Source organism: Meriones unguiculatus, chromosome 4 (genome assembly GCF_030254825.1).
Source record: "Meriones unguiculatus strain TT.TT164.6M chromosome 4, Bangor_MerUng_6.1, whole genome shotgun sequence".
Taxonomy (NCBI): Eukaryota; Metazoa; Chordata; class Mammalia; order Rodentia; family Muridae; genus Meriones; species Meriones unguiculatus.
The window spans coordinates 56,943,683-56,960,781 of record NC_083352.1 but is presented as its reverse complement, the minus strand read 5'-3'; the positions used below and the strand labels follow the sequence as shown (position 1 = coordinate 56,960,781).

The window sequence follows — 17,099 nt, the reverse complement described above, 5'->3', positions numbered from 1 at the left end:
CACTGAGGGAATCTGAGCAGGATGTCAAAGACTAGAGTCAGAAACTGATGCAGAGGCCTTGGAGTAATGAACACTGCTTTCTGGCTTACTCCTCATGGCTTGCTCAGTCTGCTTTCTTATAGCACCTGGCCAGGTGTGGCCCCATCTGCACTGAGCTGGGCTTTCCCACATCAACCATCAATCAAGAAAATGGCCTACAGACTCGTGTACAGTCAAGTCACATGCAGGCTTTTTCTCAACTGAGAATCCAAAATCACTATAGTTTATGCCAAGTTGATATAAAAGTAAGCAATACAGCATGGGATGATTTTCAGATTCTGATTTCCTGAAACAATGTTTTATTATCTTACAGTAAAATGGTTCTTCAGACACTTGGTTTCCTACCTAATAAAGAATCTGGCTATAGTTGAGCCAATTTCTCTCTTATTGTTTTTTGTTTGTTTGTTTGTTTTTTTGTTTGTTTGTTTTTGTTTTCTACAAGTTCCACATTGATCCTAAGAATGTGGATGTGTGCCCAATAGTAACAGGCTATTGAATAATGTCTCATGAGAGGCATGAAACAGAAAGTTAGATTGGCTACATCAACAGCATTTTCAGGGCGAGATGAGAGTGGTGGTTAGGTAGGTGCATTGATTGACAGATGCAGTCAAGCATCTAGATACCAACTGAGTCTCTTCTGTATCCCATAACCTATGTCTCCCTTACTGTGCCCAAGCCCTGGCTTAGAGAGTGATGACTGCCTGCTTTGTTTGCTGCACTGCAAGAAAAATAATTTCTGCAACTGACTCCTGGTTCATTGTTTTCCTAAGCAGTTCTGATTTCTAGTGAGAGTCTTTGTGCTATAGTCAATCTTGTTTTTGTGTTTACTAGTGCTTTGGGTTGCATGAAGTGAGCATAGCTCTTGATTCATAGCGACCATAACAAGCAATGTCTCATTCTCGCAACTGATGGCACATTTTTAGTAACCTTTTAAGCAGTGTGCAATGGGATAACATATAATAGAGATGTTGACACCCTACTCTTCTCTCATTGGTCGCTTTATTGATTCCACTCATTTCTCTTACCTCCTACTATAAGTTTCTTCTTTTGTGTTTTCTCGTCCAAAGGCAAGAAGCTTAGTGTGGCATATTTAAATAGGCTAACGCCAAGAGTACACTTTCTTAGTGTTTTCTCAGTTAAAATGACTATTAGGGTCATTTTCAAATTGCTTCAGAGAAAAAATATGTACATATATACTAAAGGGGTTATAGCAAAACTAATGATTGACACATACTTTGTATTTCTTAACTTCAATTCTTCATAAGTTTTAGCTTTGCTCTTTAGACTTCAATAAAGCTACTATTTTTTTTTCTTGAATTTATGAAGATTCCAAGAAAGAAAAAGAGACAGTTAATTGGCAATTGTAAATAGCCTATACTCTGTGGGAGGTATGAATTACTGAATGTTTAGAAAATTCAGGCCAACCCAACTAAACTTTTTGGGGGCATTCAATGTGTCACATGTCTAATGAACTTTTATTTTTAATTTAGTAAGACCTACATATAAAATTTCTGCAGAGCTAAAACAAAATAGTTTTAAATAGTATAAATAACACCCCAATGTTTCCAACGTGCCAGAGAATAAGTATTGCATTTAACAGAAAAATAATCTTAAAATAGCTTAACACAACATTTATTTTAGTGTTTTATAATACTGTGGTTTGTAAGATCAACTAAAATGATAGAGTAAAAATTGTCTCAGGCTATAATGGTTTACAACTCTTAAATTTTCTGAAACGTAAAGCATCAATAGTTGCCTAATGAGCATTATTATTATTATTATTATTATTTTTTAGGTTAAATGGTAAAATGTTGTTCACTCACTGTGGTAATCAAAGAAAGCATTTTTTTAATGTTTACCCCAATTTTTTGATAAAATTTCTCTAGTATTTAATTTATCATACATATTATCCAATATCACAATAGCTTAAATTCTATGTAGACTTAATTATAATATTGACAATTTTGATAAAGATAGCCTGATATTTGAATAAGAATAAACGTGGAAAACAATGGGCTATAATATAGGACCTGGAAATAAAATTCATATCTAAGAACACTTAATTTTTGACAGAGAAGGCAAAAAACTAACAGGCAAGGGGATCGTAATATGCAGAATTTTCATGGAATAGCAGAAATTAAGTAAAAATGAAAGAAAACTGCCAATCAACAAATGGGCAAATGAACTGAATGTATTGTTGATTTCTTAAAGAAATACAAATGACCGTCTTACCTAGGGTCCTCCTTCTTGTTTAGCTTTTTGAGGTGTAGAGATTTTAGTATGTTTATCTTATATTATAGGTCTAGTATCCACTTATAAGTGAGTATATACCATGTGTGTATTTCTGTTTCTAGGATACCTCACTCAGGGTGATCTTTCCTAGTTCCCACCATTTTCTTGCAAATTTCCATTTCCTTGTTTTTAATGGCTTAGTAGTATTCCATTGTGTAAATGTACCACAATTTCTATATCTATTCCTCAATTGAGGGACATCTGGGTTGATTCCAGATTCTGGCTATTATGAATAAAGCTGCTCTGAACATGGTTGAACAAATATCCTTGTTGTATACTTGAGCATATTTTGGATATATGCCTAGGAATGGTATAACTGGGTCTTGAGGTAGCACTATTCCTAATTATCTGAGAAAGCACTAGATTAATTTGCAAAGTGGTTGTACAAGTTTACATTCCCACCAGCAATGGAGGAGGGTTCCCTTTTCTCCACATCCTCTCCAGCATGTGTTGTCATTTGAGTTTTTGAGCTCAGTCTCCAAGTGCGTTCCCTAGTAATGGCAACAGGGACTGTCTCTGACATGAACTCAGTAGCTGGCTCTCTGATCACCTCCCCCTGAGTGGGGAGCAGCCTTGCCAGGCCACAGAGGAAGACAATGCAGGCAGTCCTGATATGACCTAATAGGCTAGTGTCAGAGTGAAGAGAAAGAGGACCTCCCTTATCCGTGGACTTGAGTAGGGGAATTGGAGAAGTTGAGGGATGGTTGGTGGAGTTACAGAGGGGCATGGGAGGAGATGAAGGATGGAGGGTGGAGTTGGAGAGGGGATGAGGGAGGGGGCTCCAGCTGGGATACAAAGTGAATAAACTGAAATAAATAAATAAATAAATAAATAAATAAATAAATAAATAAGAGAAGTTAAAAAATACAAATGAGCAATAACTGTTTTTTAAGAGTTGATAATTCCCAACAATCAGGGAAATTCAAATTAAAACTACCGTCAGATGGTTTACTGAACCCAGAATGGCTATCATCAAGAAACCAGAAAGCAAGTGTTGGTGAGGACGTGAAGAGAAAGGAATCTTTGTTCACTGATGGTGGAAATTAGTTTGGAGAGCTTTCAAAATTAAAAAACAAGAGCTATTATATGACACATCTAATTTATTCCTGGGTATCTACTATTAATTGCTGCTTTATTCACTGTAGCAAAGAATTGGGATCAACTCAGTTGTTCATCAAAGTAAGAATGGATAATGATACTTTGATGTGTGTGTATTATATATATATATATATATGTCTAGTACTCAGATGTGAAAGAAAATTAATTTTTTATATTTGCAAGAAAATGGACAGACTTAGAATGTATCATATTAATCTGTGTCACACAATCTCAGAAAGAAAGAAAAAGGAAACCACACATACTCTCTTGTATGCAGAATTTAGCCAATAACATATGTGCATATGTAAACACATATATTCGTGAATAAAGGGAATACAGAGGTCTGAATGTAGGCAAGAGACATGAGTTATGAAAGACGATGTAAAGTTAATGGTTTCTCTATTTCTAATTCTGCCATTGAGGTTTTTTTTGTTTGCTTGTTTGATAGTTTGGTAAGATTTAATCTTACACTCCACAGCTTCCATTCTGATGCCTGTTCTAACTCTGTAGAAGTTTATTCAGTTGTATAGACTTTGTGTTTTGTTTTATTTGGACTGTGATTTTTAATTTATTTGCAAGTTTTTTTTATAAGTTCATAAAAATAAAAAAAGTTAAGTAGTTGAATATTAGTTGCAATATCCTGCTTAGTAATTTCAGATCATGTGAGGCAGCTTACCATGCCTAAACAAAATACCTGAGAAAAAAAGTTCAAGGGGAAAAGTTATCTTGATCCACAGTTACTGAGGTGTGAGTCATTACTCTATTATTTGTCTTGTGATAGATACTTCACAGTAGGAGGTAAAGATTCAAGAAAATACTCTTTATCCATGGCTGGAGGAGCACATGAAAAGCTGAAGGAAGAGACATGTCCCTAATGTCCAAAGGTCTGCCATTGAAACATTTCTTCCATCATCTTCAGCACTTCCCAGTTTGGTCTCTCTGGGACCAGATCTGTTACATGTAGCCTTTGTAGGATCCTGGATCTCTGGACCGCTAACAGTTACATCCGCAGACAACCTGTGTTTATTCTTATGCTTCTACAGGTTAACTCCATGTGACTTTCACAACCCTTTCAATGATGTTCTTTGGATTAATTCCCTTGTTTGCTGCCAAAATATTTTATTTTCATCCCCTACAGAACTTTTTGAGTGATTTGTTGCTGGAAAAGAGTTTCCTTTTTCTTAAATAGGCCTTCAATGAGTTTGAAGTTGAGCAACATCAGGAATGTGCATATGATCACTTGGAAGTTTTTGATGGAGAAACAGAGAAGTCACCAATCCTTGGCCGACTATGTGGCAGCAAGATTCCAGATCCTCTCATGGCTACTGGGAATCAAATGTTTATTCGGTTTATTTCTGATGCCTCTGTTCAGAGGAAAGGCTTTCAAGCCACGCATTCCACAGGTCAGCAAATTACCTTCATCTATTCTTCCAAAAAATCATCTTTTAAATTAATTTTTAAATTGATATATAAACTAATGGGTTTAATGAATGTAATGCATAGATACATGTGTATATATGGCATTATTTTGGGTATGTAGATGTGTCTTATTAATAAAATTATCCAAAATTTTAATCATAGCTGATGTCCCAGCTTTGTTTGTGTTGCAGTGATGAAATGCATTGACAAAAAGCAACTTTGTAAAAAAAATTGGCTCACAATTCGGTGTTGCAGTTCATCATTACTGGGAAGTCAGAGCAGGAAGCTGAAGTTCAAGTTACATGGTTACAAACAGCTAGTTACATTCCCACCCAGGAACACAGAGAAGAAACGCATGCAGTCATTCTTCATCACAGCTTCCTCCCCACAGTTGACAGCATCCCCTGCTAGGAAATGCAACCACAGTGAGCCAAGTTTTCCTTTCTCAATTAATGTAATCAAGAAGTCCCCCACGGACAGACCCTGATCTAGGAAATCCTTCCTGGAGACCCTCTTCCAGGTGATTCTACATTGTGTCGGTTGCCAATTAAAAGTAAACATCACAGCTGGTAAAATCTCATTGAAACCTGTAGGAATAATTGGAATATTTGGAAAACTTTTCAAGGTCTACCTTGATGCCTTTGCAGAAGTTGAAGATTCATGGAAGAAATATAAAGCATACAACAATAAAGTCATAACGAATTTCAGTTTGATCTGTTATCAGTGTAAAATGCAGAAGTAGAAACATTTCTAAATGTTCGTGTAATTAATTGTATAACTAATCTTAGCAGGTTCACTTAAGGTGTTACCTTTTAAAGATAGAAAGCTATACCTTGCTATTAAAACCTTTATTTCATCTACTAAATTGTTTAGCTAGCTTTTGCTTTAGTACTTTAGTACATGTTTTTGTTTTTTTGTTTTGTTTTTTTTTTTTCTTTTTAATGGCTTTGGGATTTATTTCATTGTTCAACCCACTCTCATTTCTTCCTAACTCTTATTTGGTATGCAATATGATCTCTTCTCTAATCTTGATCTCTAACTTGGTTTTTAGCTATTTAGGGAAAAGTTTACTTTAGAACTATATAAATATGTAAAGGTTAAAAAGTCAGATTAAATTAAATTATTTGTACCCAGGGGCCAAATGAAATATGAGGTCCACAAAATAATCTAAGGACTTTTCCCTTTTCCAGTAAAATTTTAGGTTAATATATATATATATAGAGAGAGAGAGAGAGAGAGAGAGCTTTTTTGTAATAGTAATTGAGCTTATCATGCCACCTTGTGGCCATTATAAGGAATAAAAGATTGAGAATGTATAGTGCAAAGTAAAAGTAATGCACATTCATTCGCAAAATTATTTTAATGCCGTATTTGTCTTGTTTCCTTGGTAATTGTTTTGGTTTCCTTTAACTTTACTTTAGAAATCTATGTGTTATCTATTTCATGCAATATTTCCACTCTGTTTTTACCTTACTGCATAACTGATTTGCACTTAACTCTCTGAGAAACTGGGAGTTGTTAAAATATTATGTTATGCACTATTAATTATTCAACATTCATAAATAATACTAATCATTCCTAACAATTGTCATAAATATTATGCTTTTAAAAAGACATCCAAACTATACACATTTCTTCTTATTTTTTATACATTTGGTATTTTAGATATATTCCTGTTTATTTGCCAAATATTCAAGGTGTAGAAAATTTCATGTACATTTCCTCTTTTGAATTTATTTGATGGTAAAGTGTTGGTGGATTTTAAACACAAAGAACAAAAAAAAATGGTCTTCGAGCAATATTCATTTGGCTTTGTCACTTCAAAATATGAGGAACCTGAATTATCATAGCAGTAGTGACATTTGTCATTAGAATTTTAGCTTCCACAATGTAATCCAATCATTTGTTCTAATCAATATGTCTGCTAGGTTTTTTTTTTTTTTTTTTTTGCCTTTCCATGTACTTATAAATTTTGTCTTCAAATAATGAGTGATCTTAGAATACTCTGGATGGATTTCTCCCGTGCTGTTGCAAAACAGCACTTAAGTAAATTAGTCAGCCTCCACCTGCTGGGCGCATCTCCTTGAGTAACAGTATTTCTATTGGATTCAGTTGTGCCATAACTTCCCATTAAAATTTGGTTTTGGCATTTGCTCAGACAGTGTGATGTGCTAGCATTACTTAGGGCAAAAACAACCCAGGGATTTATGGGAAAAGGGCAATGGAAATTCCTATAAATTAACATCTCGCAGTTAGTTCAGTCCAAGCCCAAGTTGGGATCACATCTGCTAATTTCATCATATGTGTAAAACACTTTTATATTACTTACCTCCTCATAGAACAGATGCAGTAATTTGTGGTGTCAACTATAGATGTTAATTTGACTAAATTTATTTTTCTATATACAGTGTTAATTTTTGTCTCCAAAAGAGTTTTAAACAGCCGGTTGCAATGTGCCTGTAGTGTAATTTTTACAAAGTGATGCTATCCATGCCACAGATGTGGACTTCATTTGGAAGAGAACTTTATTTTCCTCTGACAGTTGGCTCAAATTCAACTTCAATTTGTCTTAGTCAGGTAATTGAAAGAAAGAAATTTTGCAGTAAATAATGTGTATTTTATCAGATGTCTCGAAAGAAAAAAAGAAAGAAAGAAAAGAAGAAAAAGGAAGAAAGGAAGGAAGGAAGGAAGGAAGGAAGAAAGAAAGGAAGGTAGACAGGGAATGGAGTAAAAGAGTAGCTTTGACTTTTTTGCATGATTTTTCTCTAGTAGCAAGCATTTTATTGTTTGCAAGTGACATTTAAAACTCCAATAATATGTTATCATGCCCTTTTAAATAAGTTACTTATATGGAGGTCAGCTAAACTAGAATAGACCACTAAACGCACTAATAGGTCAAATTACAGGATGTCTTCTTGGAATTTAATACTTACCAGGACACAAACAAATATGTCTTTGCAGATTAAAGTGAAATCTACCACAGGTCTGTTTTCAGGTTCTCAGAAGTATGGATGAGGCCTTGGGACCTTATAAAACACTGTTAAGCTATTGATTTAAAAGCTATATTGCTGACATGCTCAGACTGGTTTTATATATTTTGGCTTGACAAATTAATACAGATATTTATTGACAACATTTTGACTACATGAATTGTCTTTTCCAGGAAATTGTCAAACACTATGTTGGCTTGTGTTTGAATAACTAGGAGAAGTCAAAAACAATGAATTACCTCATGATATATATTATTTTATGATGTGAGGTTTCTCTCGGGCATATAAATTTCACACCACTGGCAGACATGAGATCCCAAATGTTTATCTTAAAACCATCATGGGCAGAGTAAATTTTCTCTATGGTTTTTAATGATAGTAAAATAATTTTTACATTTATTGGAATGAACAGAGATGTATGAGCATTGAGGAATGACTAAACCTGGTGAACACAAAAGAGTAGTTTTTCCAGTATTTTACACTCTCCTAAACCTAATGCCCTATGACTTTTAATAAAAACAAGTGTTGACAACTTTGTTATGTTTAAGTTCTTAGATGTCTTAAGTGTCTTTACACATTTTGTTCTTCTATTTCATTTCAACCTTATCTATCTCTCCTTCCAATTTGGGGATGACAGAAGACTGCCTCTGAAGCAGGCATTCCAAACACGCGTACCCTGTATCTCCTGCTGCCATGGCCCCAGTTCTTTCTGACCCGTGGAGTTATTGTATTTAAAGTGCTGACCGTTCTTAAAAATTGGAAACAACATCAATCCATCAGCATACAGAACCTTAAGAAGTGGCAGTTTTTAAAATAAGAAACTTCAATTCAATGGTTCACATAATTCTACCTTGAAATCTGATGTATTTTTCAGGCTCATTTGTATTTTTCAGGACAGCTGTTTTGCCTGCATGTATGTGTGTGTATCACAAGCATGCCTGTTGCCTGTGCAAGGCAGAAGAGGGCATCAGATGCCCTAGAACTAGAGTCACCGAAGGTTGTGAGCCATCTTGTAGGTGCTGAAAATTGAATCAAGGCCATTTGGAAGAGCAGCCAGTGCTCTTAACTACTGAACCATTTATAGCCCCCAAAATCAGATGCATTTTTCAGGTGGTGTTTTTACAGCTCCTAAAGATACAAACGATTCCTTTCTGATAGAAAATTAATACTTTTTAAAGCTGTTGTTCCATTTTGTTGTTGTTGCTTTCACTAAAACACCTGAATATTCCATGTACTCTCATAGCTTAAATAAGGCATTTAAGATTGCTTTTAGCTATGAGTCTTGCAGCATTAAATTTTATGTATGGGTTGATCATCCGTTTTCCACAATGACTGTCTGCCATGAGCACTGTGTGTGATATCCATTTTGAAATGAAGCAGAGCCTGGCATTTAGCTCAGTGGTAGGGTATAAGCCTTGCACGCACTGCCCTTTGTTCGATCCTTAGCACCACAGAAAATGTTAAATAAATATTAAAAAATAAAAATAAACAGGATAGAGTTCCTGTACAGAGTGGAACAGAGCCTAGATTTGGACATACAAAATCTGACTGTGAAGGTCTGTGGCATATAGAACAGAATATTTCCTGGGAGTTGATTAAGGAAGAGCTACTGTGGGGAAGCAGTGTTTGGCTTCCAATGTGTGATTTTAGACTAACACAATCACAAATCTGATGGAATTTCCAGTCCTTAGGGATAGTATCATTAATGTGTTATTTGGTGTGTAAATAACTGTAATAGTAGCATCTCTGTTAGTATATTAGCTAACTCTATGAGGACGATATTCTTGGAGCTAGAAGTATAAAGATCTGTGAATGAGAAGCTGCACTGGAACAAATCCTAAGGATTTATTGACCCTATACATTCAGATGTGGGATTCTTATATCAGATTCAGAAACATTAATCTAAAATTGTTAGCAAGCAGATTGCTGGGGAGGTATCTCAGTCAGTAAACTGCCTACCTCCCAAGCATGAAAGCCTGAGTTCAGATTCCCCAAAAGCAGGTTAGAAAGCAGGCATTGTGCCACACAGCTCCCTACTTAGTTACTGGGGAGACAGAGAGAACTTGGGATTTGTTGACCAATATTCTGGCCAAATCAGCCCAACTGGCAAAATCTAGGCTTAGTGAAACATACTGTGTTAAGAAAATAAGGTAAAGAATGATTGAGAAAAACACCTGGTGTCTACCTCTGATTTCCATAATGTGTGGACATGCACACAGTATCTTCACACACACATAAAAACAAGGTGAATAAAAATGAACAAATCCCCCAAGCACGATGCAATTTAACAAACACTAATCTAAAAACTGTCCTAGGCATTTCTGCTGCCCAGCCCATCCAAACTATAGGTTATCTTGTGACCAATGGTGACACTTTTTAAGAACGTGTTTTCATACCCAGTGGTTTAGCATTCCAAGTCCCACAAATCTTTATTTTCTGGGGCATTTCCTGGTCTTGGCTTTGGAATCCCTAGTTCCAAAGTTGTCACAGATAGTAGGAAACCTCTCAGATGTTGGCAAGCAGCCTGCTTTCTGCCAACCTCTTCACATCTCCTTCTTTATCTGTGCTTACAGGTGTATTTGTTTACAGGCCATTTTAGCCTGCAGATGCTTCTGTTTAATCTGTTATAATAAATCGGGGGCTCTGACCACAGTTAACTACTACAGTGTTTTGGGAATAACCCTTTGTTTAAATTAGACAAGCTAAGAGATTTTATTCACACAGCTCTATTTCTTTGATGTATTTTCCATGGGTGATGATGGCAGTACACAGAGCATTTGTACTTCTCTAAAAAATAAAGCTAAAATTTTATTATAGCAAATACACCAATTATATCTAGACATATTCTGTGATGAATTGTGTATTCTTTTGCTGATCATGTGAGATAATACTACTGCTCAATTAAATAACATTATTAAACATATATAATAATAGATGTACATACCGTCCTATATAGTACATGCATACATGAATTTTATATGTTTTAATATTTTTCAGGTTATTTTTATTCCCATGGTTACTGAGTTCAAAGTTTTCTCCATAAATAGAATCATTTAAAAATACAAACAGCATTAGGTGTATCTCCCATAATTCCATTGAGCATTATTATGTGACAGATAATCTTCCAAGTGACTTTTGGGTACTGTATTTTGAAAACTCACAAAAAATTGATGTCATTATCATATGTATTTTACTTTTGGAAAAATAGAGATCAAAGACATTTGTCCATAGTCATATAGCTAGTCAGATGTTTAAGCTGAGAAGCCAGACAGGATGTGTGTGCCATTTCTGCCTGTACACATGATCCTTTCTGACCTCTGGTCACAAACACATACCTAAAACTAGATATGGAAACAGGAGCCAGAGGTTGGATAGAGACCACTGAAATGGAGGCAGGACCATGGAAGTTCACCGCCTTAATAATTTCCTTTTTCTATCTTTGGGCAGAGTGCGGTGGTCGATTGAAAGCAGAGCCCAAGCCCAGAGACCTGTACTCCCATGCTCAGTTTGGTGACAATAACTACCCAGGACAAGTGGACTGTGAGTGGCTGTTAGTGTCAGAACGAGGCTCTCGACTGGAATTGTCCTTCCAGACTTTCGAAGTAGAAGAAGAAGCTGACTGTGGCTATGACTATGTTGAGATCTTTGATGGTCTCAATTCAAAAGCCATGGGTCTTGGTAGATTCTGTGGATCTGGCGTAAGTACACATCACTATTGATATTTGACACCCAGTTAATAAGGAGCCTGATCATATATATATATATATATATATATATATATATATATATATATAATATTTACAAATTATAAAGATTCTTGAAAAAAAAGTCACACTTTCTTACTATCATTGGCTTGACAAAAGTAAGCATGGCTCTTCTCTTCCCTTTCTTTTTTTCATTTATGAGTTTACAGTTCATGTGAGTAGATGAACTTAGTTCTGATTTCTTGTCTTTTTCCAAATTCTAAGTTCTTATTGTGCAGTGGATATTTAAATGCATAATAATCTTAAAACAATATATCCAGATACACAGCCTCGGCAATGTTATTCCCTCCTACGTTAAAGCACAAGACAGAAAAGTAAATCCACATTGCTCCAGTTCACATTCCTTTCTTAAGAAACCTCTCTTGTCAGAGTGGCAGGGACAGCTATGAAGGTAGGCCGAGCCAAGTTGGATCCCGCTCCATTGCTCTCCGTGCACAGACAGAGTCGAGATGTAGCAAGTGGGGAGCCACATGAGAAACTAGAATGAAAAGCACTTTCTATGTCTTCCAGGACTCACTGCACTCAAAGTCAAACTATTCTGAATGTCTGTTTTTGCTTGAGATGAAAATAGCCTCAACTTTCTGAGGCTTTTTATTAAGACTTATCTAAGAATTAAATAATAATAATAATAGTAATAATAATATCAAACTTCTACCCAAATAGCACTTGTGTCAAAAGATCTTCTTAGAATGTTTTAGAATATTAAAAGAGGAAGAAATGAAGATTTAGATGATTTAAATTTCACAAGTGACTCACTTCAGAACAATGACTCAATATCTCCTTATTGTTTTGTGGTCTTCTTTATTTACATATAACTTAAAAGAAGATGGATTAAAGTTTTGAAAAAAATATTCAATCTTACTGAAAATTCTAGAATTTAGAAGGGAACTAAAACATGAGATCTTCCGTATGCCATTTTCCTCCCTAAATCTAAAGAAACACAACATGAGAGCTTTCCTAGGTTGCTAAGTGGGTTGAATTGTTAGAGCATGTGCATTACAAGAAACAGTAGCTCATTCTTCTGCTCATTTGGTTTCTGCTTTTTTTTTTTTCTTTTCTTATTGTCCTTTCAGCCACCAGAAGAAATCTATTCAATTGGAGATGCAGTTTTAGTTCATTTTCATACTGATGATACTATCAACAAAAAAGGATTTTATATAAGATACAAAAGTATAAGGTACCCAGAAACTATGCATGCTGAGAACTAATGCTGACCCTCCCTCAGAGCATAAAGGAACATGATGTGGAAAGAAGACATTTTTAAAATTGAAAATATTAGTACAAATGTTTTGTATAATGAGTTTGAATAAAAGAGAACTGCAAGATTAAAGTTATCTCTGAAATGAAAGAGAACTAAAACCTGATTAGCATTGCAAGGATGTTTGAAAGTCATGCTTGAAGATCAATAAACACGGTGGAAGGCTACCACATGCTTCAAGGAAGAGTAACAGCTTGAGATAGATGCCTCACTCTTCGGACAGTTCATTCCAGGGGCTGTGCTTCTCTGGAGTGATTTCTTGACTACTTTTTCAAGATCTGGGGACATAAAATGACCAGACAGATCATAATGTGGAAACATACTTCTTGGGTTTTTTCATGTTGGCTTAGTCTTTGTAGGTCAGACACAGCGTGAACCAACTCCATGTAAGGTGATGTGGAATAGTGGTCTTTGGAAAGTGATTCATCATATAAACATAGATGTGTGCTTGTGTGTGTGTGTGTGTGTGTGTGTGTGTGTGTGTTTGTGTGTGTGTTTGGAAACTGGAATATTTCATCTTTATTATTCTAATGCAGGCCAGCTTAACCTCCTCACACAAATAATTTTGTGACCACTTCATTGTATCTATACCTTGGAAAATATCTATACTGTCTGCAATGAAGTTAATCCCAATCATGTTTAATTACTGGATAATACCCAGTTCATTAGTAAACTCATTTCTCTCTGTGAAAGTGCTGAATAGTCACACTAAATTCAAGAAATCCATCACGTCTTTATGAATCTTTAAGATAATCCCAACATGTGTGCAGCCTTCTTCCAAATGACTGCTGGATAGTTCTCTCTCCAGTTACTACTACTGCTGCTATGGTCTTGTTTTATTGTTAATGTGTTGATGTGTTACTGTTATGGTTATTGTTATTGATGTGTTACTATATTTAAAACTGATGAGATGAAGTGGAAGTAGAGTTTGGGAGACATGAAATCTCTCTTTTTGTTCTCTTCTTGAATTCAGTTCAAAAAATACAATATTGGGTGGCAAATGATTTGTTTCTGAAATATTTCCTATGGTGCTATTCCATAAACATTAAATCAGTAACAATGACAAGTTTCTGAGCTTTGAGCCAAATGCCTGTAGACTATGAATGCTTCCCTATATGTGGCTGGCTAATAAGACTAAAGACTTGTTAAATATTTCAAGAGTGTATCATGGCAAGGGCAAAGTTTGCCCTGTGGAGCAAATACTTCCAATGCCTTAGAATTCTGCACACACTCAAACCAATCTGAAAGACATGCCTCTTGCAATTTGACCATCTTAGTAACACGTGTAAATCAAGAACTCCAAGAGGAAAATCCACTTCCATAACAAAGACATTGGATGCATACAGAAACATATACATGTGTACATCCCAATATGCTTCTGTGTAGAAATGTAATTTTAGAACAAACCTTTGCTTTATAGCCGTGTCCATTTCTAATATTAAGGTATTTATATGTGAGACTCCAAATGAGAGTGTCTGCTAAAAGGTGAAGAGCTACGGGTGGTTGACAGGTTTAGTTCTTTGTGCCAGGTCGTCCTAGAACTGTGTTTGAAGTAGTGCCCCACTGAAGCTTCATGGACATAAAATGGAGAATTCTAATTATCATCAGTCCCATAAAAAAAAAGGTTCTTTCCCTTAGAAAAACTACTTTGAATTTTTTATGTTGTTGTGAGTTATTGTGCAAAGGAGCTTTTTTCTCTTAATTGTCCATGAATACTCATTGTCTGAAAAATATGGGGTATATGTCTTTATTTTTACAAAATTAAACTCTACATCTAGATAACAATTTCTTCCTTTTCTCTTTTTTCCTTTGATCATTCTTCTTATACTTATGACTTGTAAAGTGTAAATACAGTTTTTGAACCAATGTTTGGATCTCATTGAATGTTGCATTGAAAATATGTATGTGTTAGCTGTAATGTAGATGCACCAGTGAGTGAAAATGATTTGTTCCAGGAACTTCTTTCATTTTTTATCACTCATCTCCACATAACCAAGATACAACTCTCTCCCCCGCTCTGTGGGGAAAGAAAAAAAAAAAGGCATCCACCCTGAAAGTGTTCTGCACTGCTCCAGGCTGTGCGTAGTCAGGAGCTAGCTCCTAAACTCCATGCATCCCACTCTTCAGTAAGTTCTGTGTTAAACCATGTAGTGAAGAAAATGAGACCTAGAGATACTATATCACTTCTCAGGGTAACAGAGAAAGTTAAGTGTAGAAACTCAGTCTGTGTGCTATCAAAAAGTGTGCTTACTCTACAATATGCAGTATATTTCACCACTGTGCACTTGAGCAGGAGAATTTTTAAGTGATCATAAGGTTCTACACAGATAAATTGCAGGTATGAGCCACAGACGGTTATTAGTTTGTAGATAAGATTTTCCTTTCAAAAGCAGCATGAAGATTACAATGTCAACTACACATAATGAGCCACAGACAGTTATTAGTTTGTAGATAAGATTTTCCTTTCAAAAGCAGCATGAAGATTACAATGTCAACTACACATAAAAGTCCTTACGCATCAAAATAGTACTGAAAACAAAAACGACCCTAACCCTACATGAACTTTTTATGAAAATTAATGTATTAAATTATGTTAAGTATCATGGTGGGGAGGCACCGCTATTTTCAGAACTAGCTCAGACACTCCAGTTGATGTTCGCCTAGGCCATGAGCACTAACCTTGAGACAACGAGGAAATTACAGAGACTATGTAAATGTGTGTTGTCATAACTTTAGATCATCGTTGTACATATTATTTTTATTGTGTTTTATTTCAGAAATTAGACAATACAACATATTTTCAAAGTAATTCAACATTTGCCTTAAATGTGTTGTTAAATGAAAACAGAGACACCATCATTGTTTTTTCATAAGCATTATTTCCCTAGGCATTTTATTAAATTAATTTTGTAAATTATTTTATACCTCTATAATATGTCAGTTGTACTCTGTATTTGCCAAGTTTCTGAATACCTTGTAATTCTTGCTGTACACATAACAAAACTACCTTTTCTGTATTATTTCACAATAAGTATATTAGAAAGAGAAATCTAATTTACTAAGGAGACCATGAGTTCAAGTAATTGCACAAGACAAGATTTTGGAAGAAATAGGTGAGGGCTGAGAGGATCACTCAGCAGGAAGCATTGCTCGACACCAAACCTGAAGATGTACATTGGCTTCAACAAGGAAGGAGGGGATTCATGACTCCTGAAGGTTGTCCTCTAACCACATGTATAGACTTCTGCATGGGTGCACATATGTGAGGAGGTTAAGTTGGCCTGCATTTGAAAATAATGAAGACTAAATATTCCAGTTCCCCAAAACACACACACTCACAAATATTTATACAACTTATAAAGCAATATATAGATGAGAACCAGGAATTCTGTATCCATACCTCTACTGACTGACTTTGTGCTTTCATGGACTAATGTTAATGTAGCCTGCTGTCCCATTCAAACTTTGTTCATGTTTGTTCCTCGAATATCCTATTCTGTTTTATTTGTGAGATATTTTATAGTAAACTTCAAATTTCAATATTTTTGCTATGTAGAATTCTCTATGGTATCTAATAATTTTATTTTTTCATGAAGTTAAAATTTACTTTTAAAAGCCATACAAATTTTATTTTTTATTTATTAAACTACATCTATACTTTGTATTAAAATAAGTTTGTACTAAGAAGAATTATGAAAATAATTAGAAGCTTAATGATGGTGACTTGAATTTTTGAAAATGTTTGATTAAGATAGCATGGGTGGGGGAAAGGTAGGAAAATGTATTCCTCTCTAAATATTTATGAACTAAATGGTGGGGAATTCTTCTATTTTACCAGAGCAAATATATAACATAAATTTACCACAAAGACAAGTGGTCTGCTAATGGATTATCGGAGCTTTTTAACATTTTAAGGCAGGGTAAAACATTGCCGAAGATATTAACCTTTGGTTTTTGATTATCATCGATATATAATTAGGAAATATTGTCATTGGCATAAGAACCAGGGATGGACGTGCTAGCACTGATGCAACATGAAATACCAGTCTCCAGTCATTCTCTTAGGTCAACTCTTTTCAATGCCTACTTTCAACCTGCCTACTTCTCATTTTCCTCCAGTGCTGATTCTCAATTTATGATGATCATATCCTGGCCATGGCGTTCTAGTTCAGGAGATAATGCAGGAAATACAAAGCAGTTTTAGGGCCCTGAGTATAATTCACTAAATATAACCTCTAC

At 35.2% G+C, this 17,099-nt stretch overlaps 1 protein-coding gene across 1 annotated transcript in view; it reads left to right on the top strand.

The window, feature by feature from the left end:
- Tll1 (tolloid like 1) overlaps positions 1 to 16,716 on the top strand; it is a 207,313-nt gene extending 190,597 nt beyond the window's left edge. Inside the window, exons 19-21 of the mRNA XM_060381848.1 lie at positions 4,619 to 4,832; positions 11,286 to 11,536; positions 12,676 to 16,716. Coding sequence (XP_060237831.1) covers positions 4,619 to 4,832; positions 11,286 to 11,536; positions 12,676 to 12,810 — 600 coding nt within the window. The 3' untranslated portion in view covers positions 12,811 to 16,716. The remainder of the gene's footprint in view (positions 1 to 4,618; positions 4,833 to 11,285; positions 11,537 to 12,675) is intronic.
- Positions 16,717 to 17,099: the final 383 nt, after the last annotated feature.